Here is a 24208-nt window from a genome sequence, read left to right on the forward strand (position 1 = left end):
AACCATCTTTGCCCCGTGTGAGGATCGAACTCACGACCTTCAGATTATGAGACTGACGCGCTACCTACTGCGCTAACGAGGCTCCTCGAGAAACAGCTCTGCGCGCACGGCTCTTGTTCTCGGCCTCCGCCTTCCCGGGCCATTCTTGGTGCTCTTGTCTTCACCGCCATTTCCGGCGTGCTGCCTGAGAAACCTCTTTCGTTACAAAAATCTCATTTTCTGCACCTCTTTTGATCGTTTCATTGTTCTTTCCCCCATTCCTTCTTTCCCTTGCTTCTCTGCCAGCCAGACCTCATGTCTTTTTGAAAATGGCTCCTCTTTCCCACAGTGCTCTGCAAGAAATATCTTGGGTTTTGTCTTTTTTTGTATTTTTTTATTTATTTTGGAAATGGCTCCTTTTTTATTCCATGTTGTTCTGCAAAACAGCTGCAGAGTCCTTTGGGGTTCTTAAGCATCCTCATCCTGCTGGCCAAGAATAGACTGTGAGGGCTGTGCTGACAACAGGCTCACGAAGAAATCAAATTGCTTCCACATAATTAACAAAAATTAGAGGCAGCCTCATTTGCTGTGAAGAGACGCTGGTCAGCTGGGATTTCTGCAGTGGAATGAGCTCCCTGCTCTCAGAGAGTGCTGAGCACAAGAGGGTCCCCAGTGATGCTGGCTGAAGTGCTGCCCTGAATGCTAATGCAGGAGCCTCACCCTCAGTGAGGGTCCCACGGATGCAGTCGCCATGACAATCGAGCAACAAATCCCCAAACTGGCAGAAGAAGGGAAAACAGAGATTTAATTGATGCAGAAAGTCTGAGAGCATCGCCCACGAGAATCGCTGCAGGGAGGCTGCTCTGCAGAGCAAGGAGATGGCAGAGGATGAAGGAGGAACGCACCTTTGGACACTGTAGAATCCCACAATGGTTTGGGTTGGAAAGGACCTCAAAATCATCCCATTCCACCCCCTGCCATGGCAGGGACACCTTCCACTGTTCCAGGGTGCTCCAAGCTCTGTCCAATCTGGCCTTGGGCACTGGCCGGGATCCAGGGGCAGCCACAGCTGCTCTGGGCACCTCCCCAGGGAACAATTCCTATTCCCAATATCCTATACTTCCCTGCCCTCTGGCAGTGGGAGCCATTCCCTCCATCCCTTGTCCCCAGTCCCTCTCCAGCTCTCCTGGAGCCCCTTGAGGGGCTCTGAGCTCTCCCTGGAGCCTTCTCCCGTCCAGGTGAGCACCCTCAACTCTCCCAGCAGAGCAGAGTTTTCCCAGCTTTTGGAGCAGCTCCCTGGCTCCTCTGGGCTCTCTCCAGCAGCTCCACATCCTCCTTACACTGAGGGCTCCAGGGATAGACACAGAGCTCCAGTGGGATTTCATGAGAGCAGAGAAGAGGGGAGCATCACCCTCCTTGTCCTACTGCTCACAGTCCTTCATGGTCTCGCCAGAGCAGATGAGATGCTTGAGCTGCCCACAGATTTTGCCACGAGTCTGATGGGCAGGTGGTGTTATCAGGGTCAGGACACCCTGATTGCCAAGGATCTGGATATGGGATGATGACATGATGAGTCCAGGCTGGCTCATGGTACAAACAACATTGCTCCAGCCCTGGGATGAATAAATGCTCAGCTTCCCCAGGCTGAACCTCTGCATTCCACCCCCTGACTCTGCCCACAGGCAGGATGAGGTGTCATTTTTAGTGCTGTGCTAATCCTTTGGGGCCTCAGTGATGGACAAATGGAGTGCCCACAGCTCTGATTACATTACAAAAAGCTGCTCCAAGCATCTACACCAAGGCACATGGGCAGTGAGTCATGTAAAGCAAACATCAGGGCTTTGGAAATACGGCGAGCTGTTTTCCACCTGTAGGGAACCACTGCCTTTCCCCACCTTACATTATGCTCAGCTGGTACTTAAAGGTTCTGACACAGCTTTCAAAGGCCTTGTCATGTCTGTTTGTTTAGGAAGTGACGGGTTCATGGAGGGGACAGGGGAAAGCACTGATGGCAAGGATTTTTGTGTGAATGAAACAAAAGATGTCCTGGGTGACATTGCCTGGAGCAGAACCACAGCAGTCTACAGCACACACATGCTTTCCCCTCTTTTGCTTTTATATTTTTATCTGAACTTTCTCCTTTCTCACTGAATGTTCCTGCTGCCTAATCACCCTACAACCTTCTCCCCTTTCCCTCACCCACCTGACCCCTACAACCTGACACCCACCTTGGCTCCATGGGTGCTGAGCCACATTTCTCATCCATCAGCCTTCCCTTGGCCCACTGACCCCCTTCCTGTCCAAGCCAGCAGAAGGCAGGGTTGGAAAGGGCTGTGATGGACGGCCCATCACAAATCCATGCCAATTCCCACGGAGCTCCATAGCCCCGTGCTGATTTCCTGCAGACGAGGAAGGGCAAAGGGAGAAGGCAGTGCCCACCTCCATCCCACACAGTGATGCCAGCCAGAGCCCAGCAAAGCCTGAGGCAAAGCTCACAGAGCTCCCAGTCACCATGTTTTCCCTTCTAACAGGACAGAGTGAGGGAATGCCAGCCCTTCATCACATCAGAGAGGAGAAACAATTGCTGTCTCCAATTTCCAAGGTCCTTGAGGGCCAGAAGATGGACACCTGGTGTGCAACAGGGAGGTTATAACTGAATATCACCTTCAACTTCAGTCATTAAAGCCTAAAATTGCTGCTTTCTCCCCTATCTCACCAAACCCATTATCTGAATCAAGCAGCTTTGTTTGTGACAGTAGGGAAAACAGGAAAAGTGCGTTATCATCATCTCCCATCCTCTGTGGCACTGTCTGAGCACCTTCCTTGGAAAACATTCCCGAGTAATGGCCTGGAGCTCTCCAGTGCTGCTGTCTGAGGCAGGCAGCTCGCAGCCCTTACCACAGGGCTCTTGGAAAAGGATGTAGGGAAAGGGGAAATGTTATTGTTTCATTTCCCCTCAGCAATTAAGGAGCTGATGCAGCTCTCGCTGTAGCCAATTAGTCTTCACACCCACTAAAGGGCTTTGGATGGGTCCCAAAGTTAGTGTCCTCATTTTCTGTAATCCTGGAAGTGTTTATGCCTTCCCAGGCTCTGAGCAGGGACGAGGCAGCTGATGGCATATCCAGCCAATTATAACCAGAACAGAGAGGGCAGAATGATTTATTTTCCATTTGGCAAGAGGGACAGAAAAATATGGCAAGGCAGGCCGAGACAGATGAACAAACCCTGTCTGCAAGCCCTGTTTGCCACTGAGAGTATTTGCAGCATGTTTTTTTGGCAGGAGCCTACACTGAGATTTCTGCTTTGTAATAAAAAACAAAGACTGCTCCTGCCTCCTAAAAAACTGCTCCCATCCTTGGAGGGAGGACACATCAAAGAGAGAATATCCCAAATAGAAAGGCTGAAGAGTTTTGTTTTAGTCATGTGTGTATTTTAAGCTGGAAAACAGCTCTTCTTGTCCTGGGTCTATGATTTCCCACTTCCTTGATTTGTGGACATTGATCTCACCAGATTTGCAGGACAAACAGCATTGGACAGGCTGGGCTCTTCAGGGGAAATCCAGAGCAGTGCAGAAAAGCTGCTGATGGCTCAGGAAGTGGTCACCTCCTTCTGCTTTAGAGCAGAGCTCCATGCCCTCTCTTTAAGGGGCAGGAGGGCAGGGATAGATGGGATATTGGGAAGGAATTCCTCCCTGGGAGGGTGGTGAGACCCTGAACAGGTTCCCAGAGAAGCTGTGAGTGCCTCATGCCTAGAAGCGTCCCCTTGGAGCCACCTGGGATAGTTGAAGGTGTCCCTGCCACAGCAGGGGGTTGGCAGTGGATGAGTTTAAAGGCCCCTTCCAAGCCAAACTTTTAAGGTCACTTCCAACCTTCCAACCCTAGCCATCCCATGATTCTATGACTTATGGAAGAGGGTATGATCTTTCTTCAATGTGCTGTCCTTGCTTCCATGAGGAATCAGTCGATCTAAAGGCTGTGAGCGTCTGGAGTCACCCAAGACATCTCAACACTTCTGCCACAAACAGTTCTTGTCCCTCCAGATTTGGCTCCAGTCCAGCCTGAACAATTTAGCTCTGCCCAACACCTGGAGCAGCTCAGCTGGCAGAAGGATTCTCCTGCTCTGGAGGGGTCAGGTGTTGGGGTGCTATTCCTGGCTGCTGCTCTGTGGTTGTGCAACCCCAGAACCTCTCAACATCAGTGAGGACAGTGCTTTCTGAACCACAGGCAACACAGTGCTCAGCTAATATTTGAACACGTGAGGGATTGCTTCAATCCTAGAGATATCAAATCCAGGGGAAGACCTTGTTCCACGCTGGGTTATTCCACGGCTTCCCCGCTCTGCCTCCCGCGCTGTCGCTGCTGCTCGCCAAGATGTTATGGATTTTGTGAGTGAAATCAGTACACAAACAGAGCTCAGTGCTGCTCACACCAACTGATTCACCGTGGTCCATCAAGCAGCATCTCCCATTTCAAACCTGATCCTGCAGCCAAGAGCTGTTTGCTGCAACAGCGGGAACAGCAGGAACTGACGTCAGTTATGGTACCCAGCAATGTCTTGGGCAATTCTTCTTGCAGGGGGAGATTTTGGCCAAACATTCAATGAAAATCATGTTTTTGTGATGACACTGCACACATCTGTGTGTTGGCTTGGATTTGCCATCCACAAAAAAGCATGTCTAAAAGTCTAGAACATGTGATATTCCAACCAAAAGTGTTGTGCTCCCACTGAGAGACAGGCTCAGCTGTTGTCAGACCTCAGAGAAAACCCACCCAGGCAAAATGTGGGGCTCCTCTCTAGCTTCACTTCTCTCAAATTACACTTTTCTACCCCTAAAACAGATATTTGGCCATTCTCACCACTTTTTCCTTAAGTTCTCCTAACTCAGAAGGTGAAATTTGTAGTGTGGGAATTTGTTCTTAAAGGCAGCCACCATCTTGAGGCAAATTCAAGATGAAAACTTCCCAGAAGAGTTATTTTAAGGCCCTGCAAACAATTCTCTACAGTCAGATTCTGCCTGAAAATCTCCAATAGCAGCTGGGTAATAGCTGCACACTTATAAAGAAACCAAACCCACATTAATCTTGAGCTGAGCTGGATCGATAAGAACAATTTGTGAGCAAAGAACCAAGGGGAGGTATTTTAATTCAGGTTGAAATGCAAGTTATTATCAGCACAGTGTCCTTCCTTTTATTTTATGGGGCTTTTCTCTCTGTGTTCCTGGTGAATTTAATACTGCTGACAGCTGCTGAGCTCCCAGCCCCACACAGAGTGCTGTCTTCCAGGAAGGGTGCAGCACTGCAGAGGAACAGCTTTGTCTGTTCCTTGGGAAAAAAAAAAAAAAAAAAAAAAAAAAAAAGCCTTTTCAGTTCTGTTGTACCAGAAAAATGAGGGGATGATTTATTATTCTGAATGTGAAATACACTCGTTTCATTGTGAGGGAGCTCATGTGGGAAAAAAATAGGAAAAGTGGGAGTTTTTCCCAAGGGAAATGCTGGGAATATCAGCCATGGTTTGAAGTTGAAGTCACTGTTCATACTGGATTTTTAACAAAAAAACACCAACCCAACCTTGTGGAAGAAAGAACAGTTGGGAAAACCTGTGTTGCATTGTTTTTTACTTAGTATTTAGTCTGGTGTATTTATTAAGTATTAGTATTTATTAGGTGCAGACAGGAGGATCTGAGCTGGAATCCAAACCCAGCCTGTGCTCTAACCTGCTTGGTAAATTTGGGAAATCACATCTCCTTTGCCTCATGCAAAACTAGGGCTGACAGGGACTGTGGGGGATTATTTACCCCATCCTTCTCCCTGAGATCAGAACAATTCTCCCTGAACTCTTCAGAGCAGATGTTTTACTAATTTCTCGTTAAACAAAAACATCCAAAGGTGATTATTCTATTTCTTTCCTAGGGAATTTCTTCTGGTGCTCAACAGTTCTTACCCTTATCCCAGTCCCTAATTTCTATGGCCTTTTCCAAGCTGTAAGCTCATTATTTCTCATCCTGGTCCCACAGCATGCAGGGAAGAGCTAATTCCCTCCCGCTCTGCAGAAACCTTTTGCATATTTGAAGACAGTGTAATGTCCCCTTTGGGTTAAGTCTCCTCTTCCTCAGCCTAAATGCTTTATAAAGTGTTCTAAGGCCAGGATAGAAACGCTCTGTGGCTCCATTTTTGAAGGGCTCTGTTCCAGCGCCATCGCTGAAGCCAAAGCATTTTCCAAAGCAGCGTTTTCTCAGCAGGGCTGGGGAGCTGTGCTGAGGCAGAGCTGATCCCAAAGGCTGTGTCCATGCTGTCATTCCAACTGCTCCTAACACCTTCCCCAAATCCAGACTCGCCAACTGTCTGTGCTGTCGACACGCAGACACGGGCGAGGGCTGCGCCGAGGAGGGAAAGGTCAGGCGAGTCTCGGTGTGGATCTAAGTTTCCTTCTCACAGTCTCCGCAGATTATTTATGAGAGGAGCATGTGATAGCCCAGCCTGTCAGCAGATACTCTGATTGTGGCTCTCCCCAAGCACCATATGGATGCTTTCAGCCCGAGCTGCAGCCCTGCTAACAGTCGGCTTGTGGATGCAAACCACACGGCACACAGAGCCTGGGATTGTCAGCCCTGACACCAGGATGCACCTGTACACCCCAAAAATAACATTATGTGGCTTCATCCTCCTGCCTTCAGCCCTCAGACACAATTCTGAGAGCATGGTGGAATTTCATCAGCCTGGAAAGTGTTTTTTTTTTTTTTTCCAAAGGCAGGCATTTTAATAAAGAAGAGTCCTGTCGACACAGGAATTTGGGATTGGTGTTTTAAGTTGCAGATGTATCAGTGTTCTGCTGGTCATGCATGTCTCACCTGCTATCCCTGGACAGTGATGTGATGGACAGAGCAAACACACACCTCAGGGCTGTATTTCCTTGTTAGTCACATCTTTAATGGCCTCGTAATGACAGGCCACTGGAACTGCGTGACCTTGAATCACAAAATTAGGTCATGAACCCTCATTCCTTTGTGTGAGTGGAGATTCACTCCAACTTCAATGCATCTCTCCACCCCAAAAATGCAAAAACACTGACAATCTCTAAGATGGTTACAGAGCTGTCCTTCTCCATGTACCCCTAAGGACAATCCTGGTCACAGCTCCCTGTTCCTTGGATTGTTCAGTGAGATTGTGCCCTATTGATGCAAAATCATCCTTAACTTCAAACCACGGTGCCAGGAATGAATGTGAGAGAAAGAGAGAGAAAGAGAGATGCAGCTGAAAGGCTCCAGCCAACAGCTTGTGTCAGAAAGCTGCTAAGCAGGAAACAGTTGGGCAGTTTTACTCACAACGTGGTATCTGTGACTGAAGTTGTGATTTAATCAATTCCTCACAAACCGCATGAAACCGGGGTTGCCTTCCAAGAGAATCGGAGCACCTGCTCCTGAAATTTTGTTCTTCCAGTGTAAACTCTGCCCATATCCATGCCAATGTGAAGGCAAACTGGTGACAGATCATTGAACTTGCACTATTGTATGGAGAAAAGTGTTTATGTTGAAGGGGACATTGTGGGCCACTCCAAGGTGGCCATCCAGCGAGTTCATGGAATAATGGAATAATGGAATACCAGGTTGGAAGGGACCTCGAGGATCATCTGGCCCAACCTTTCTTGGCAAAAGCACCATCTAGACAAGATGGCTGAATATTGGAATGCCCAACATTAGGGAATCCACCACTTTCCTGGGGACATTGCTCTTTTTTGTTGCTGAAGGGGAACATGGCCTGGCACCGAGGTGGCCATGGCTGTGTCACTTAATGAGGAACATGGCCTGGCACCGAGGCAGTCATGGCCATGTCACTGAATGAGGAACAGAGCCTGGCACCGAGTTGGCCATGGCCGTGTTTCACTGAGGAGAACACGGCCTGGCACTGAGGCGGCCATGGCTGTGCGTCACTGAGGGAAACAGCCTGGCACCGAGGCGGCCATGGCTGTGTCACTGAGGAGAACACGGCCTGGCACTGAGGTGGCCATAGCTGTGTGTCACTGAATGAAGAACACTGCCTGGCACTGAAGCAGCCATGGCTGTGTCACTGAGGAGAACACGGCCTCACGGAGGAGAACACGGCCTGGCACCAAAGTGGTCATGGCTGTGTCACTGAATGAGGAACACAGCCTGGCACCGAGGCAGTCATGGCTCTGTGTCACTGAGGAGAACATGGCCTGGCACCAAGGTGGCCATGGCTGTGCGTCACTGAGGGAAACGGCCTGGCACCGAGGCGGCCGTGGCTGTGTCACTAAACACAACACAGCCTGGCACCGAGACGGCCATGGCCGTGTGTCACAGAGCAGGAACACCGCCAGGGCACCGTGACATTCCCCCAGCACCATGTCTGTGTGTCACCGAGCGGCCATGCCGGCGGGGGCCCGTGCCACACTCAAGATGCCGGCGGGGCGAGGCGGGGCCCGGCTGACGCGCTGTCAGCTGACGGCCGAGCGGCCGCGGCGGCGCGGGGGGCGGGCGCCGGCACTCGGAGGTGTCCGCTGCCGCCGCGCAGAGCCGCCGCCGGGCCCGGGCCGAGCGAACGCAGCCATGCCCTCGGAGAAGAGCTTCAAGCAGCGCCGCACCTTCGGTGAGCGCCCCGGGGAGGGACGCGGCGGGTGCGGCCCAGCCGGAGCTGCCAGTGCCGTTGGGCTGCGGGGGGATCGCCGCGGCGGGGAGGGGGCCGAGGGCGGTGGGAGCAGCGAGGGTCCGCGGGCGGCTCCTGCTGACAGCGGGGACCCGCGGGCGGAGCGGGCCCGGGGCTGCCCCGGTGCCCCGGCCTGCTCCGGGCTGCGGCGGAGTCAAAGCCCGGCCCGTGCTCCGGGGTTGTTTACCCTGGTTGTTTGTTCGGGACATGGGGGTTTTGTGGTGTGGCGAGCTGTGCTGTGCCCGGCTGAGGAGATCTGTGCTCGGGGTGGGGAGATCTCTTCATGGCATCATCTGTTATCGACTGCAAAACTCCCAGGAGCCTGGAAAACATCCTCGGTGTGTGTGCCAGGAGCTGGGCCTGCCCTTCCCTCCGGTGTCTGCTCAGTGTCCGGCGGCCTCTGCGCCAGTGGCAGCGGCGTTAAAGCCCCGCTGGCAGCCGGTGCCTGGCGCGGGGAGGGCAATTCTCCACCGGGGCGTGTGGCTCCTGTCTCTGTTTGGCTCAGAAAACGAGCAGGGCATCGAAAAGAGCTGTGTAATGATGGCTGGGAAAATGAGATTAGTGCCTTTGGAGAAGGAGCAGGCTCGATAGAGCCGTGGCACGCTTGTGTGTGTGCGCTCAGGATGGATCCGGAGCAATCAAAGGGCTGGGGATCTGCCCATGTGTGTCAGGGAGGGAGGCTCAAGCGCTGCGAGGGTAACGCGAACTGGCAGCGTAACCTATTTCTGCATGAACTATAAAATCCCGTACGTGAGATGGAATTGGTGGAAGTAATTGATCCAGATTTTCCTTTCTTCCTGCCTTTGGGTTAGAGTCAAGCTGCTTAAGAGAGCTTTGTGATGTGCCCACCCTGGCCTTGGCTGTTGTGCTAAATGTGAGCAGTTCCCTGCAGGGAAGAGGGGAGGATGTGGGTCTGACAAAAGTCTGTGTTTATGCCACCCCTTTTCTCAGAGCCTTCCAAAACTGTTGCTGACCCCATCGGCTGTCAGCAGCCTCTGTTGCAGGTATAAAGTTCAGCTAGGATGGCAGCCAAGCAGTTGCCACTGCAACTACTGTCGTCAGAGAACAGTGTTTATCTGTGCCTGACTGGGGCCTGGTTTTGAACACACCACACACAATAATCTCCATGATTTGCCCGGTTTATGTTCCTTCTACTCCGGGGAGTTCTGCTGAATAACATTGCTGTGAACAAACCCGTTCCAGCTGAAAAGTCAGTGTGCGCCAGGTGGATGGTTGGTCTCACTCTCTCCACGCATCTTTTGTGTTTTTGGTTAATCTTAAGAAGTGTTTTAACGAGGTGGAGCTCTGTGCCCTTGCAGCGCTCCTGCTGTGGGAATGTGGCTCGGGATGTGAGGTGGTTTCAGGTGAAGGCTTCGCATGCTCCTTGCCTGAGCTCTGCTTGATTCACCTGCAGCTCCCAACGGTGATTCAGGGAGCTGCATTCCTTGCCGGGCTCCCGAGCAGGATGTGCTCCATGGGCACAAACACGGACACAGGGATGTTATTGCTGAGTGTCCTGCCATTAGCATTCCAACAGGAGCTGGCCTGAGTGCTCCTCTCCCCGGGCAGGTGTGCGTTCAAGGCGTGATGCAACGCTAAATCATCTCTCTTGGAGCTGTTTGGAACCTGAAAACAGCCTGGAAAGCCCCGTCCTGCTGCAGAGAGGCTTAAAATTGAGTTCACTGAATGTGAAAGTAGGCAGGGGACAGACAAACGAGGCAGCCCCTGAAAGCAGCTGGGCTGTTTACTCTGCCTCGTGTACTTTAGCCAGGTTCATGATATCTGTTCTATTAATATTCCTGTCTGAGGAAAGCTGAACTTTATCCCGAAAACTGGCACAGAGAGGGGCAAAACGTGTAGGTCCAGCAGCTCCTGCAACAATGGGTGAGGCTGAGTCAAAATAAAACCTGGAATTTGGTAACAGGAGAGCACACAAGGAAAGCTGATGCTGCCAGGCTTGGGCCAGTCCCGGGGCTCAAATAATTGTTGACCATTTCCTCTTCTGGGACCCGACAGAAATAGCACAGGGTATTTAGTTGTTCATTTGGGTGGTGTAATTTGAGGCCTTAGCTGTGTGAGGTGAAATGTGTGCTTCAGTGGGCAGCAAGTGAGGGGTGTGGGGAGGAAAGGATCTCCTTTAACACTTTGTAGGAGTGCCTGGCAGGTGCACACAGTGCTTGTCACCTTGGCTTAAGGAGCAGGGGATCAGCTGTCACAGGAGAGGTTGTACTCCTGATAATGCTGGCCCATTTGGAAATTGCTTTGCCTGAATTTCCTCTTCTGGCTTTTCCTGACACATGGTCCCTCTGTTCACTGGTGGAGAAATAAGGAAATAACAGCATTAACTGTGAATGTTTAAACAGTTTTTTTTTAATCCCTTGCAGAACAAAGAGTGGAAGATGTACGACTGATTCGGGATCAGCATCCCACTAAAATACCAGTAAGTCCAGTTCTTTTAATTTTTTTACTTCAGTTTCCAGCCTGATGGTCTTTTTTTGCAGTTAGAAAGCTGTGAAAGAGCTGTCCTGAGGAGACCACATGAGAACCTGGCAGCTGAGGGTGGCTCAGCCTGGATTTCAGGAGCATTCTCAAGCAGCAATTCTCACGATTGGTGTGGTGCAGCAAGATGCTCTCAGGGGCTGCAGGAAGTGGCATTTCCGGAGTTCTGCACTTGTGTTTTGTAACTTGGAACAAAACCACACCCCAGCTGAGCTCTGAGGTCCTCCTGAGCACTCAGCTCCTCTCTCTGTGGTTTTCTTCTCTGAATTAAGAGTCTTCAGAGGCTCAGCAAGAAGAGTGGACAGGAGTGCAGAGGCAGAGATGGATTTGTTTATCAGAAAAAAATCCTTTTCTCCTGGGATGGGCCAGTGCTTAGGTCTCCAGGAATGCTGCTGGGCTGTCCAGCTCACATTGGATGTCACCCCTCACCCTGTCACTCCTCAGCTGCTCAGCTCCAAATGCTGCCCAAGTTTGTATTTTATTTTATTCACTGCATCCTCAAAGTTAAAATGCAGAGAATATCCTTCAAGCAAAAGGCATGGGTTGTGTCCTGTCACTGATGAGTTTTTCAGCAGAGGGAACTGAATGGGACCCTCAGCCTTGGGCTCTGTGATGGGATTTGGTGACCCCAGTGTGTGGAAATTCTGCTGTGAACCAACTGCTGCAAACTGTCCCCACTCCCCGAGCAAGCTCACTGACAGAAGCTGCTGTAGAAACAGAAACTGAAAGGTTTTCAGCTTTTCTTGGGCTTTAAACTCCTTCCTTCACTTTGGAGCTGCCACTGCTGCTTCCCTGTGCAGCTGGGCAGGGAACAAGGAATTGGAACAAGGAATACTTCACAGCAGAGATTTTCTGACTTTTTTGGAATGTTTCATTTTCCCAAAAGGTGCTTTCCTTGCAAATCTGTTTCCTGACAAATATTGCTTTTTCCCTCACCTTTCAGAGACCACTTAGCCATAGTCCCCAAGCTCTGTGACCACAGATTGAAAGCCAGGGATTTATGGCAAAACCCTCACTTTAAATCAGCCATGGCCAGGTTCCAACCAAAAATTCAGAGGTACCTAAGGAACTTGCTGGAGATGTGGTGATGCAAACTCCCAGCTCTCCCTCCCTGGAGTCTTGCTGGGCCAGTCACTGCCTCGTTATTGTCATTTGCAGTTCTGCATGAGATAAGGTGGCAATGTCACACCAGATAATAAATCCCTCCTGTGCTGTCAACATCCTCCATTCTGCTGTTAGAAATATCTACTGCTTAAAAATAGTGGGGCTTTGTTACCCAGAATGAGCCAGCATTTATTTAGAGTGATGTCAGGCTCTTTCTCTGGTAGAATTCAATCAGCATCTCTTCACCTGTGCAGCTTTTTAGGATCAACAGAGCCAGACCCCGTGAGCATGGAGAGGATCCAAGGCACTGGTGTCACGTAGCTCCTGGTGACTGGAAATCAACAAACCCCACATGGCCCTGGAAACAGGAGCACACGAGTTCTGAGATCACTTCTCTAAAGCAGGAACTACCCTCAGTTGCTGGGCAGGGTGTTCCTTAAATTGGGAAATCTGCAGTTTCTCTGTGAATTAAGTGGTTATTGCACAGCAGTCCTGGCAGAGTTACTGGTTCCTGAGCGTGCTTGAGGAAATTTTCTCCTTAATTTGGAAATTGGAGGGTTTATACTCTTCCAAAGTAGCTTTTTCTCATGTATTAGAAGGAACCATGGGAGGTGAATGGAACAGCAGAGTCATCTGGAGTGGTGGATCTTAGAGAGATGGCCTGAAACTGGAGAAATTCCAGAGACAACTGCTTGATCTGTCAGACTTGTACAGCAGCACAAAGCCCTGGTCAGCCTCTCAGTGTGTTAGAGGGGAGTGGGCTTGGTCTTTCCTTGGATTTTCTTGTTGCTGGGTTAAATGACTGCAGCAAAGGAACTCTCTTAAAATTGCACTGAAGCTGTGGATGTGTGCTGTAAAATCCCTGTGTGTTACCCCTCTGTGCAGTGGCTCTAGCAAACAGAACAGAGGAGCACGTGAAGGTAATTAATTCTCATGGAAATACAGAGTTGTTTGGGTTGGAAAAGACCTTTAAGATAACTGCGCCCAACCATGGATTGCTGCTTCTCAGACTGGAGATGCTGCATTCACAGATGAAGGGAAATGGAGCTGGGAGGGAGAGATGGGGGCACCAGACACTGTTCCTGCCTTTCACATCTTCTGCTCTTTGTGTTTCTTCTCAGGTGATCATTGAAAGGTACAAGGGGGAGAAGCAGCTTCCAGTTTTGGATAAGACCAAGTTCCTGGTGCCAGATCATGTCAACATGAGCGAGCTAATCAAAATTATCAGGTAGTATTGCTGGGATTCCAGTGTGAACTGACCAACCTCAGACTGTGATGCTCTGTTAATTCCCCCCTGATGCACTTGGGAGGTCTAAATGGAAAATCCATCTAATGAGCACTAGGACAAATCAGGAGAAGGTGCTTTTCCTTTTGCTTTGCTGGAAAAACCCCACTCTGAAGAGAGCTGGGCTGGTAGTCTGCCTCCAGGAGAAATCACATTCCCAGAGCTGTAGGAGGAGTGTGGGGCTGTGAATCCCTGGCTGCCGTGGGTCCTTCTGCCTTGGCTATTTTGGGATTCCTCCTCTCTTCTGCCATGGAGTCCCCCTCGGGAGTGGCTGCCTCTTGCCACCCACTGGGAAGGGGAGTTTGGGCTCAGGGCCAGAGCTGGGATGTCCTGGCATCCTTTGGGAATTGAGGTTTCCCTCAGTGACAGCACTGAGGCCTGGGAAACCCCAGATCAGGCCAGAGTGTTTGTGCCCTGGCTGCTTGCTCAGCTTACAGGAAAGGCAGAGGGGAACAGCCCCGAGTGGAAGTTGTGTGGTCAGAAATTCTGCTAGAAGTGCATCTCTGCTGGCTCAGGAAGGGTTCTCCAGAAGTGAGCAGAAAACCAGAGCTTGTTTTGTGCTGGTCAGGCTGCAGCAGGAGCTGGTTTGTGGAGGCCACGGGCTGTGGAGTTGTCCAGGGTGTCCAAACAAAAACTGTCACAGGCAAATCCCAGCTCCTGCCGGAGGCAGAAAGGCAGAGAGGGCTCTGGAGACAGGAACCAGGTTGCTCAAGTCTTGCAGAGTTTCTCAGGAACACGAAAGCCCCTGGGCACAGAGGTTAACTGCAGGCTGAAGGATTTTCTCACCTTTTTTCTCTGGCTTTACTGTTAATAAATAATTTGGTACTGGCCAGACTTGGGCCTCAGCCAGCTCCAGTGATGCACAGCAAAGCCCATCTTTCCCAAACCTTGGAGAGCTGCTGCCTTCCCTCAGCCTGCTGTCTCTGGAGTGATTAGTGTGGCTTTGGGAGGGTCCCTGTCCAGGGAGCTAAATAAATCCTTGTTTCCAGCTGCTGCTGCCCCTCAGCAGCGAGTAGAAGCAGCAGGAAACTCTTCTGATCTATTCTTTCCTTGCTTTGGTGGCAGCTGCACACTCCTGAGCTGCTGCTCTCACTTGGTTTATCCAGTGGGAAGAGCTGCTCTCTGCAGACCTGCTCTGCAGGAGGCAGTTTAGCAGGAACACCCATTTCCCCGAGCTGGAATGATCCAAGGGAAATCAGAAATCAGAAATCAGCTGTTTCCTGTGCCAGGCACTTTGTGCAGCCTGTGGCTCCCTGCCCTTCCCACCGTGCTTCTCTTGGGAAGGGAAGAGGAGGAGAGGGAGCAAGATGCTCCAAGGTTAAGCCCAGGCCATTACAGAGCTGGTGACAAAGTGAGTTTAAAACTTGCCCAGGTTTTGCAGGGAAGCTCTGCCTTTCTTTCCCAATCTTCCCAAGGATCTCTGGGTTTTCATTCCAGTGAGCTGCCAGCCAGAGGTCCCTGGTTATGCCAGGGGTGCTTCTTCCCAGTCCCTCCAGTTCAGTGCCCTTCTGGAGTGCAGCCTTGCCCCTGAGTGAGGGCTCTGCCAGGGGATGCACCTGCCTGGATTTAGCAATTCAGCCCAGTTTTGAGGGACAGGGCTGGGTGGGGACATGCAGGGAAAGGTGCCCATGACAGAGGTTGGAATGAGATGAGCTTTATTGAAATCCTTCCACCCCAAACCATTCCCTGACTCTCTGCTCTGACCTTGCTGCTGAGGACTGTCCATTGCCTGTGACAGTGTTTACAGGGGTCTGAGGATGAGGGAAGAGATGAGGATCTGACTCCATGTTTCAGAAGGCTTGATTTTTTATTTTATGATATATTATATTAAAACTATACTAAAAGAATAGAAGAAAGGGCTTCATCAGAAGGCTGGCTAAGAATAGCATAGGAAAGAATGAAAACAAAGGCTTGTGGCTCGGACTCTCTGTCCAAGCCAGCTGACTGTGATTGGCCATTAATTAGAAACAACCAACATGAGCCAATCAAAGATCCACCTGTTGCATTCCGTTGTTTACATTTTGTTCCTGAGGCCTCCAGCTTCTCAGGAGGAAAAATCCTAAGGAAAGGATTTTTCATGAAAGATGTCTGTGACAGTTGCCATCTGTCCTTTGTCCCCCTTCCCCCTCACCCCTCCCCAGGCGGCGCCTGCAGCTGAACTCCAACCAGGCCTTCTTCCTGCTGGTGAACGGGCACAGCATGGTGAGCGTGTCCACGCCCATCTCCGAGGTGTACGAGAGCGAGAAGGATGAGGATGGATTCCTCTACATGGTCTACGCCTCCCAGGAGACCTTTGGAGCGCCGGCCTGCGCCTAGGACACGCCGCTGGGCCTGGCCCAGGATTTGGGTTGAGCCTTGGCCATCACCCCCACTCTTCCCCACACACCCCCCAGGGAAAGAACCGGATGTCACCTACGCTCTCAGTCCTTAGCATAGTCTTGCTTTAGCAGGTGTCTCATCTCACCTTGCCTTGTTTGTGACTATTAAACAGTACAGACGAGCACCTCCAGCTTTGAAACCTGCCCTAATATTATTCCACACAGGCACATTTACAGGTCTGGACCTGACGAAAGGAGCCCAATTGTGCATGTGACACTTGCAGAGAAAGGGACACTCGATTTACTTTTAACGAGCAAGCAGGCACCAGGGAGGAACTAAAGTGTTTCGCATGAGTTTGCTGGAAATTCTCCCTACAATTCCTTAAAATTTTGGTTTTAAATGGGAAGGTTTCTCATGAGAGCAAATGCATTTTAATGGTCCAAAGGGGAGCTTTTTCTTCTGCAGCTCCATCAGACTCGTGTCAGTGCTGCAGGGAGTTAAGGCAAGTGCTCGGGGTGAGCTGGGGAAGGACAACTCTTTGTGTCTCCGGTTTTTGGGTGCCGCACGCTCAGGGGCGGCGCCGCTTTCTGGAATACTCATACCAAACACCACAGCTTTATCGTAGATTTAGGAAGTGTCTAACTGTAAAATGCACACCCAGACAGGTAACACTGAAATAAACTCCAGTCTGTTACGAATTCCCAATCCCTGTGTGTTCATCTGAGCTGGCTTCCAGTGATCCATAGGATCCTGCCCCTGGCCCGGAGGTCGGCAGTCGGGAGGAGCAGCTCAGGGCCGGGAGCGGCTGCCCAGAGCTGCCGAACAAATGATTTGTGGCACGGCTGGAGGCTCCTGTGTCCCGGGCAGGGAGCAGGCTGTGCAGAGGGGAGCTCTCCCGTGGGATAACCTGTGTTTCTCTAGGGCTGTCAGCAAGGCGTGGCGGGATCCCCGCGGTGTCCGTGTGTCCCCGGTGTCACCGGCTCTGGCGGGGACAGAAGCAATACTACAGCGCCTGGCACTGCGCGGGGTGCACGCGTTGTACCTCCTCACCTCGTACCTCCTCCACTCTTTGCATGCATCTCCTTTTCCCGGGGCCCCCTGCCCGTTTTTTATTGTCCTTTGTGTTTTTACTCCGACGTGAACTTTTCGATGCAGCTTGTTCTCTGTTTAGTTCTGTTCGTGTAAGAACTCGTTTAACTCATAACTGACAACTGTACTTGTAATTACGACGTGATCGACTGATACAAATGTTGCTTTTTTAAAATTAATACAGTGCTGATATGGATGGATTACATCCCAACTTAATTCCGGCTCATGTGGTTATTCCTAGGCGTTTTCACAGCAAAATAATTAAAGGAATTAAAAATAATTCTGTGCTACTGCCAAGCTGGAGAAGCCCCCACACAGCTGAATCCCTTTAAAAGGAAAGCCAATAGCAAGGGATTCTGTTTAACTCTTTATTTTCCATACATTAAATTTACTCAGATAAAAACATTCTAAAAATGTACAATTTAACTTTTAACAAAGTATAATAAAACATAAAAATCCCAATACCAGAATACTTGACATTTACAATTCAAAATCAAATTAGCTGAATATTAAATATTTACAAAACTATTTAAAATATTTATAAAGTTACATGCAGAATTTGTAATACTAGAAGTGATCGAAGTAAAAGAAATGGCTCAAATGGAGCAGGAATTTCCTTCATTCCTAATGGAAAGTTATGTCCAAGAGAAGCTGTTAATCTGCACTTGAAAACACATGGGATTTGCTTTCTGCTTCAGTACCAACACAGTTCTTGTGTACATCAGGAAAATTTCAGGGAACAAATGGGTAATTCCAAGGGTTTATTACAAGAGCTGTGGGGCCTCAACCAGCCAAAGTGATTCCTACTCTCACAAACTCCAATATGTGGATTTTTGTCCAGATTTGCCCATATTCATCCCATTTCCAGGTGTTCCAGACTAGCCCCAGTCCAGCCCTCCCAGGGTCCCTCTGGCACAGCTCTGCTCCCCTGCAGGACTTTGGGAGGAGCTTTGCTGTGCCTGGTGCCCCAGCCTGGATTTCTCTGGGATTTGGGGACATGGCCATGGCCTGGTGCTGGACTCTTCCTTTGGGAAGTCTGGTGCTTAATTTGCCAAGATTTAATGAAGATTTAATGAAAATTTTTCACAAAAAACTGAGTGTGACAGAGCTGGTTTGGATAAAAACCAGTTCTGATAAACTTTAGTATTGGTTCAAATGTGGTTTTCAATAAAAGTCAGGTGGAACCCTCTGATCAGTATCTCAGTTCCCTCTCCTCCCTCTCTGCACTCCCTGTTAGGGTCGAGCCCAGAATATCTATTAATGCTTAATTTGCAGGGTGAGGAGGAGTTCACTGGAAATTCCATCCTATTTCGAGTCTTTCCATCATCAAATGGAAAATGCAGCTGGAACTGCCCCACCCACTGCTCCCTCCCCTGGGAAAGGCTCCTCACTGATTCTCCTGCCCCTGCAGGGAGATCACTGGGGATTCCCTTCCCTCTTACACTGAAAAATCATTCCCATTCCACAGTGAAATCCATCTGGAGAACTAATTCTTTTTATACTTGCAGGACAAAGATAGGGCTAAATAACATTCTTTGAAATCTCCATCTTTCAATGTACAAAAATAGGGTTTAAGAACTGGTTCCTTCAGGCAGGGCAGCTGGAACTCTACTATTCCCACCCAAGCTGCCTTGCTTTCTAGGGGTAAAAAGATGGATTTGTGCCTTTGAAGAAGAGATTAAGGATAATTTTATGGAATTAAGGTGCTCTGTTCGGACTTACCAACTTTGGTTGTTGTGGGTTCAGAGTGGAGGGTGTTCACTGGCAGGTCTGAAGCCCCAGCTCGCTGGGATTTGGGGAAGGCTCTGAGGTTGCTGCTGGCTCACCAGATTTTCCTCTCAGGACACTCGTGTTGCCTCCAGGTCCTTCTGGATTGGATCCTACTCCAAACCCAGACCCAACCGTTCCAAAGCGCCACCCAAACGCAGCCACGAGCCACTTGAAGAAACATCAGCCAGAACTTGACACAAAGGAAACAATCCCAAAGAAAGGAATGAAACAGTTTGCTGGAAACATCAGCCTGAACTCTACACACAGGAAAGGATCCTAAAGAAAGCTCTGGAGAAAGGAATGAAACAATTTGCTGGACAGACATTCAGTTTTACAGTCCTTTTGATATGATTTTTTTCTGTGAGGAAGATCAGACACAACTGTGCCCAGCCCTGGGCAGTAAAACAAAACACAACTGGTACAGAAATGACTTTTTTTTTTGCTGCTGCTGTTTTTTGCTGTTTCAAGAGGGTTTTTTGAACACTCACATGTGTGTTGAAATACAGTTTCTTTAAATACAATTTTAAAATACTGTTTAAAAAAAGTGAAAAAAATAATAACAACAACAATAATAATAATAACACTAAGTTTGGCTTTCAGCACATGTTCCAGGCCACTGGAGAGACCCTCAAAGCTGCAAATAGTAAACATGGAACTGCACGTTTTCCTTGGGCATGATGCAGTGGGACAGACTGTTCCTACCATTGTCTTGAGCTCATTAAGGCAAAGTAAATTGCATTGTCAGTTTTCATCCCTTTAGTGTTGTAGGTCTGAAGGTTGTTCATGGGAACACAGGGAACGTCCTCAAACGCAGGCAGAGCCAACAGGGAGCTGGGCTGGGGATACACAAATCAGGGGGTTCTTATTGCATAGCAATAAAAGTATCTTTGTTTGTTTGTTTGTTTGTTTGTTTGTTCTGCAAATTGAGGTTCTGGATCCCTCCCTGGCCCAGCTGGGTTCTGCCCACCCACATTCCCGAGGCTCTCCTGATGCTCGTGATCCCACCAGGCTGAGGCTGCCCTGGGAGAGGCAGGGACACAGGGATGGCCCAGAATGTCCCTTTCCTATGAGCAGGGCCCAGGCAGGGCTGAGCTCCCCCCTGACACAGCCCCAGCTCCTGGGGGCAGCTCCACACCCTCCTGCTGCCAGAGGACTTCCCAAGCCAATCCTATGGATTCATCCTGCCGTAAGGAATTCCTCCGAGTGTAAACAAGGCTTCAGACTTTAAAGGTGTCTCCCAAATTACAGGATGCAAATTTCTCTCTGTCAGACACTTTTACAGAGGAGGCCTCACCCATTTAATGCTGTCATATTCCCAGGGGGGAGAGCCATGAGGATTAGGATCTTCTTTCAACCAGACAGGACCAAAGTGTTTCAAATTAGCAGTTCGAGATGGGTTTGGCTTCCTCTCGAGTCCTAATTTAGATTTGTCACCCACAAATGATGGACTAAGTAGTTAACACCAAAGCTACTCATCTACAACCTACTGCAACGAAGGAGGCCGACAAGAAATCCTTCCAAGTCTTGATAATAATGAAGTTTTTACTACCTTTTACATGTTTGACTCCCACCACTCCTGAATCCTGGGGTAGGAGCCAAAGGGTATTTTATATAAAGTAAAGCAAAAGCTTATCAACTCTGCTGCCAGAGTTCCTTAGTTTGATTTTTTTTTTTTTAGGATGGTTTAAAATTCATTTACAAAAGCAGAATAATAAGGTTTCTGTGAAAGAGACCTATATACAGTAACAGGACGTAAAGGTTTTGTGTATTACAGGAAAATATCCTTGAAGCTTTTATGACTCTGGAGTCTCTGGGACTTGGACCCTTGGAAACTAAGTTTATTCCAGTGCTGGGAAGCCAGCACTAGCTAGTAATAGGTGAGACAATGAAGCACGAGTTTGTTTCCAGAAGGAACCGAAACTGCCGTGTGTGTTCTTTTGGAAGGGAAAAAAAGAGACTTTTTAGGATTTTTATTGTGGAATTAAGTCCCGTAAGCCTGCTGGTGCCAATTTGTAAAGGTTGGAACTTCTTTGCCTCTTGCACTGGTCTCAGAGTGACACTGTCTGCTAAAAGTGCAGAAAGCTTGAAGAGTTTTACATTCTTCTGTAGTGCAATCCTTAAAAATCCCAGAGATTAGTGCCTGATCACTTTTGAAAAAAAGTAGACATTTTACCTAGCCCAGGGGTGCCAAAGTCCTTCTGGCCACTCCTACCTTCCACCTCAGAACACAGCTGCCCTGGAGTCAGGCCTTTCACCTTGGAAAAGTCCATTTGTGGCAACATTCTCCAGCCAAAAAAGTACAGGGGATGTTGTACTTCCAGCAGGAACTGCAGCTGGCCAGCTCCACCATCCATCCATCCATCCATCTGTCCATCCATCGCTCCGAGGACACCGAGTCAGGAGTTCCAACAACAAAGCTTGAATTTGGCAATCACAACTGGGTTGGCTGCACCCCTACGCTAGATTTTCTACCTAGTCTAATAAAGTAAAGCACCTTTGGATTAAAAAATACATTAAGCTTAACAGCAACTGGACGTCTCAGTTTTGCAGTTCGATCTCCGTCGCTCTCCATGGCTTTACAGCATCGTGGTGCCAGCTGGGGAAGCTCAGTCTGTGGAGTCCAGGCTTTCCGAGGGAGGGGCGTACTTCAGCCTGAACGTACCTGGGACAGGGACAGGGACACAGGGTTACACATCAGTCCCTCCCATGGCCTCCCAAACCAACCTGCTGCCTCCTCCCACGGCCTCCCAAACCAACCTGCTGCCTCCTAGCCGTGCAATGAATCGCTGGAGCTTGGCTGTGCAATTTTAGGGCTGGCACAATTTTGTTTTATGGAATCACAGGATCCCACAATGGTTTGGGTGGGAAAGGACCTTAAAGCCCGTCCAGTTCTAACCCTGACACCTTCCACTAGCACAGGGTGCTCCCCCAATGTCCAACCTGGCTTTGGACACTTCCAGGGAACCAGGGGCAGCCACAGCTTCCCTGGGCACCTATGCCAGGGCCTGCCTACCCTCACAGGAGGGTTTGAACAGCAATTCCTCATTTAGGTTATTGTGTTGGGAGGAAGGGAAGAGGATCAGAGATTTCAGTTTCTAAAATTCCAGGGGAACTTGCAATAATGACCAAAGCTGATCTGGCTGACAATGCAGAGGCAGCAACAGCAGTTCTGCTGCAACCTGTCCACAGCAGCTCCCTCCCTTCCTGGAGGTTTCTTCCCTCCCTAAAAAACAGTGCCAACCCCACAGAGCACACCCGAGGACCTCGTCTGAGTCCTCCTCATGGGACTGCCTAAAATCTGCCAATAGCTCAGACCATCAACTTTTAATAACAAAATATTTTTACAAGCCAGAGACTCCAAGACACCATCAGACCCCAGGAGCTGGTCTCAAGGCCACACTCTGGATTGGATCCTACTCTAAACCCAGAGACAAGCATTCCAAAGGGTCATCCAAATGCAGCCATGAGCCACTTGAAGAAACATCAGCCATAACTTGACACAAAGGAAACAATCCCGAAGAAAGGAATGAAAGGCTGGAAACATCAGCCTGAACTCTACAGCCAGGAAAGGACCCCGTGTGTCCCCCCAGCCCTTACCTTGCCGATTGAAATCCATGGGTGGCTGTTTGCAGTCCTGAGCTCTGTGCCCGCTGGCCCCGCAGTTGTAACAGGAGAGGTTCCCGGTTTTTTTGTGGCTTGACCCGTTGCCGTTGCCCATCATCCCCTGTGCCTGGTACACCCCGGCCGTGCCCGCCATAAAGTTCTGCATGGGGGGCACGGCGAAGGTGGACTGGCCGGCCATGACGGAGTCGGGGGCCAGGCCGCTGTTGTAGGCCGTGTGCACCACGGGGAACGTGGTGCTGCTGTTGTACTGCTGCGTGTTGATGTAGCCGTTGCTACACAGGGGGTTGAAGGGCAGGAAAGGGAAAGTAAACATGGAAGGTCCTGAAAAGGGGTGCTGGAAATAGTTGGCGTAGCTGACGGTCATGCCGCTGGAGCCGCAGTTGCCGCTGCAGCCGCAGGAGCTGCACACCATGCAGCCGGGGGGCTGCGGCGGCGGCTGCTGGTGGTGGTGGTGATGGTGGTTCTGGTTGGGGACGGGCACGCTCCCGGCCGAGCCGCTGCTGCTGCTGCTGCTACTGCTGCTGCTGCTGCTGCTGTAGAAGTTGTTGTCGGCGCCAGAGGAGAGCGTGGGGCTGGAGCTGGGCGCGGGGCAGCTGGGCAGGTTGGCCATGGTGGTGAAGGACGGGGACGGGTGGCTGCTGGAGGAGGCCGCGTTGCTGTTGGCGCAGAAGCTGCCCTGCATGGGCGCCACGGGCACGCTGCTCATGGCAGAAAAGGCAACTTTGGTGTTGGCTGTGTACAGAGCAGTCCGGGGGTTGATTATTGCAGGGGACACCGTTATTTGCATATTACTGGAGCAGGAAGTCTGTCCGGCCATGGAGGAGTCGGTGGGCAGAGACGACGACACCAGGAGTTTGATGGGCGGACGAGCCACGTGGAAGACTGTGCTGGACGTCACCGTGGCAGCCGTGCTCGTCTCCACTATGAGTCCTGGCTGCTGGGCTGGTTTGATCACTCTGTCCAGAGCGGAAGCGTGGACGACTTTGGTGCGAGGCCCAAAGTTCATGGTGGACGTTGGGGAGCTGCTCTCGGCACCCCCCGACAGCACCTGCAGGGGCTGGTGCGGCGAGGACGCGGACATGACATCCACCACGGCGTTCCCAAAGCCCTTCTCCATCTTGATGCTGCCCCTCGAGCCGGGAGACACTTTATTCCTTTCCTCCAAAGACAAGAGGGAGTGCACGGAGGACGAGAGCAGCTTCATGTCGGCGGAGCCGCGCTCGGGTTTGTGCACGGAGCCGAGCATGCGGATGGGGGCCATGTGTGAGGGGCTCGGGGACAGCATCTGCATGGGCAGCGCGTGGTGCCCGCCAGGGCCCGAGCCAGCGTCGTTCTGCACGGGCAGCACCTGGGCCGTGGGCCTGGCAGAGCTCGAGGGGAAATGGTTCAGCAGCATCACCGGCTTCTCCTTGTCCGCGGCGTCCAGGTGGAGCTCCAGGCCTGCGGAGAGAGGGGCGGTGAGGACAGCCCTGGGCGGGGCAGGGGGCGCGGCCGCGGGGCTCAGCTTACGTCTCTCGTTCTCCTCGGCGCTGTCCGAGCTCTCCTCCCGCGCCTGGATCCCCATGGGGCTGGAGCTGGAGCTGGAGTACTCGGAGGAGCTGCCCTCCCTGGGCAGGGGGTGGGCTGCCTGATCCACGTCCACTCGCAGCTCTGCGGGCACAGGGGACACGGAGGTGACACTGACAGCACCTCAGCAGGACACTGAGGCCGTGCTCAGCATTTACAGGGACACATCACAGGTGGAACAGAGCGGCTGCCCATTCCCACCAGAGCCATGGGAAAATCGCATTTTATTACCCCCAGTAATCACCAAAATCAGACAGTTTGCTTGCTCCCCATTAAGCCAATGGCTTTTGGGAGATAAAGCTCGGGGAAGCAG

General features: G+C 50.6%; 2 protein-coding genes and 1 non-coding gene across 3 annotated transcripts in view; 1 reads left to right on the forward strand and 2 right to left on the reverse strand.

The window, feature by feature from the left end:
* Positions 1–9: 9 nt before the first annotated feature.
* Positions 10–82, reverse strand: TRNAM-CAU (transfer RNA methionine (anticodon CAU)). Its single transcript has one exon. It is a non-coding gene; the product is annotated as a tRNA-Met (tRNA).
* An 8371-nt stretch (positions 83–8453) lies between these two features.
* On the forward strand, positions 8454–17151 carry MAP1LC3B (microtubule associated protein 1 light chain 3 beta). Its single transcript, XM_059481166.1, has 4 exons — positions 8454–8582; positions 11024–11079; positions 13364–13470; positions 15669–17151. Exons 1-4 carry the CDS (start codon positions 8543–8545, stop codon positions 15841–15843), a joined length of 378 nt encoding a protein of 125 aa, XP_059337149.1. The 5' UTR covers positions 8454–8542; the 3' UTR covers positions 15844–17151.
* A 3075-nt stretch (positions 17152–20226) lies between these two features.
* The window catches only part of ZCCHC14 (zinc finger CCHC-type containing 14), a 48575-nt gene continuing 44593 nt past the window's right edge, over positions 20227–24208 (reverse strand). The window contains exons 11-13 of the mRNA XM_059481165.1: positions 23839–23979; positions 22303–23769; positions 20227–21367 (exon numbers count right to left, since the gene is read on the reverse strand). Coding sequence (XP_059337148.1) covers positions 21312–21367; positions 22303–23769; positions 23839–23979 — 1664 coding nt within the window. The 3' untranslated portion in view covers positions 20227–21311. The remainder of the gene's footprint in view (positions 21368–22302; positions 23770–23838; positions 23980–24208) is intronic.

This window comes from Ammospiza nelsoni, chromosome 13 (genome assembly GCF_027579445.1).
Source record: "Ammospiza nelsoni isolate bAmmNel1 chromosome 13, bAmmNel1.pri, whole genome shotgun sequence".
Classification (NCBI taxonomy): domain Eukaryota; kingdom Metazoa; phylum Chordata; class Aves; order Passeriformes; family Passerellidae; genus Ammospiza; species Ammospiza nelsoni.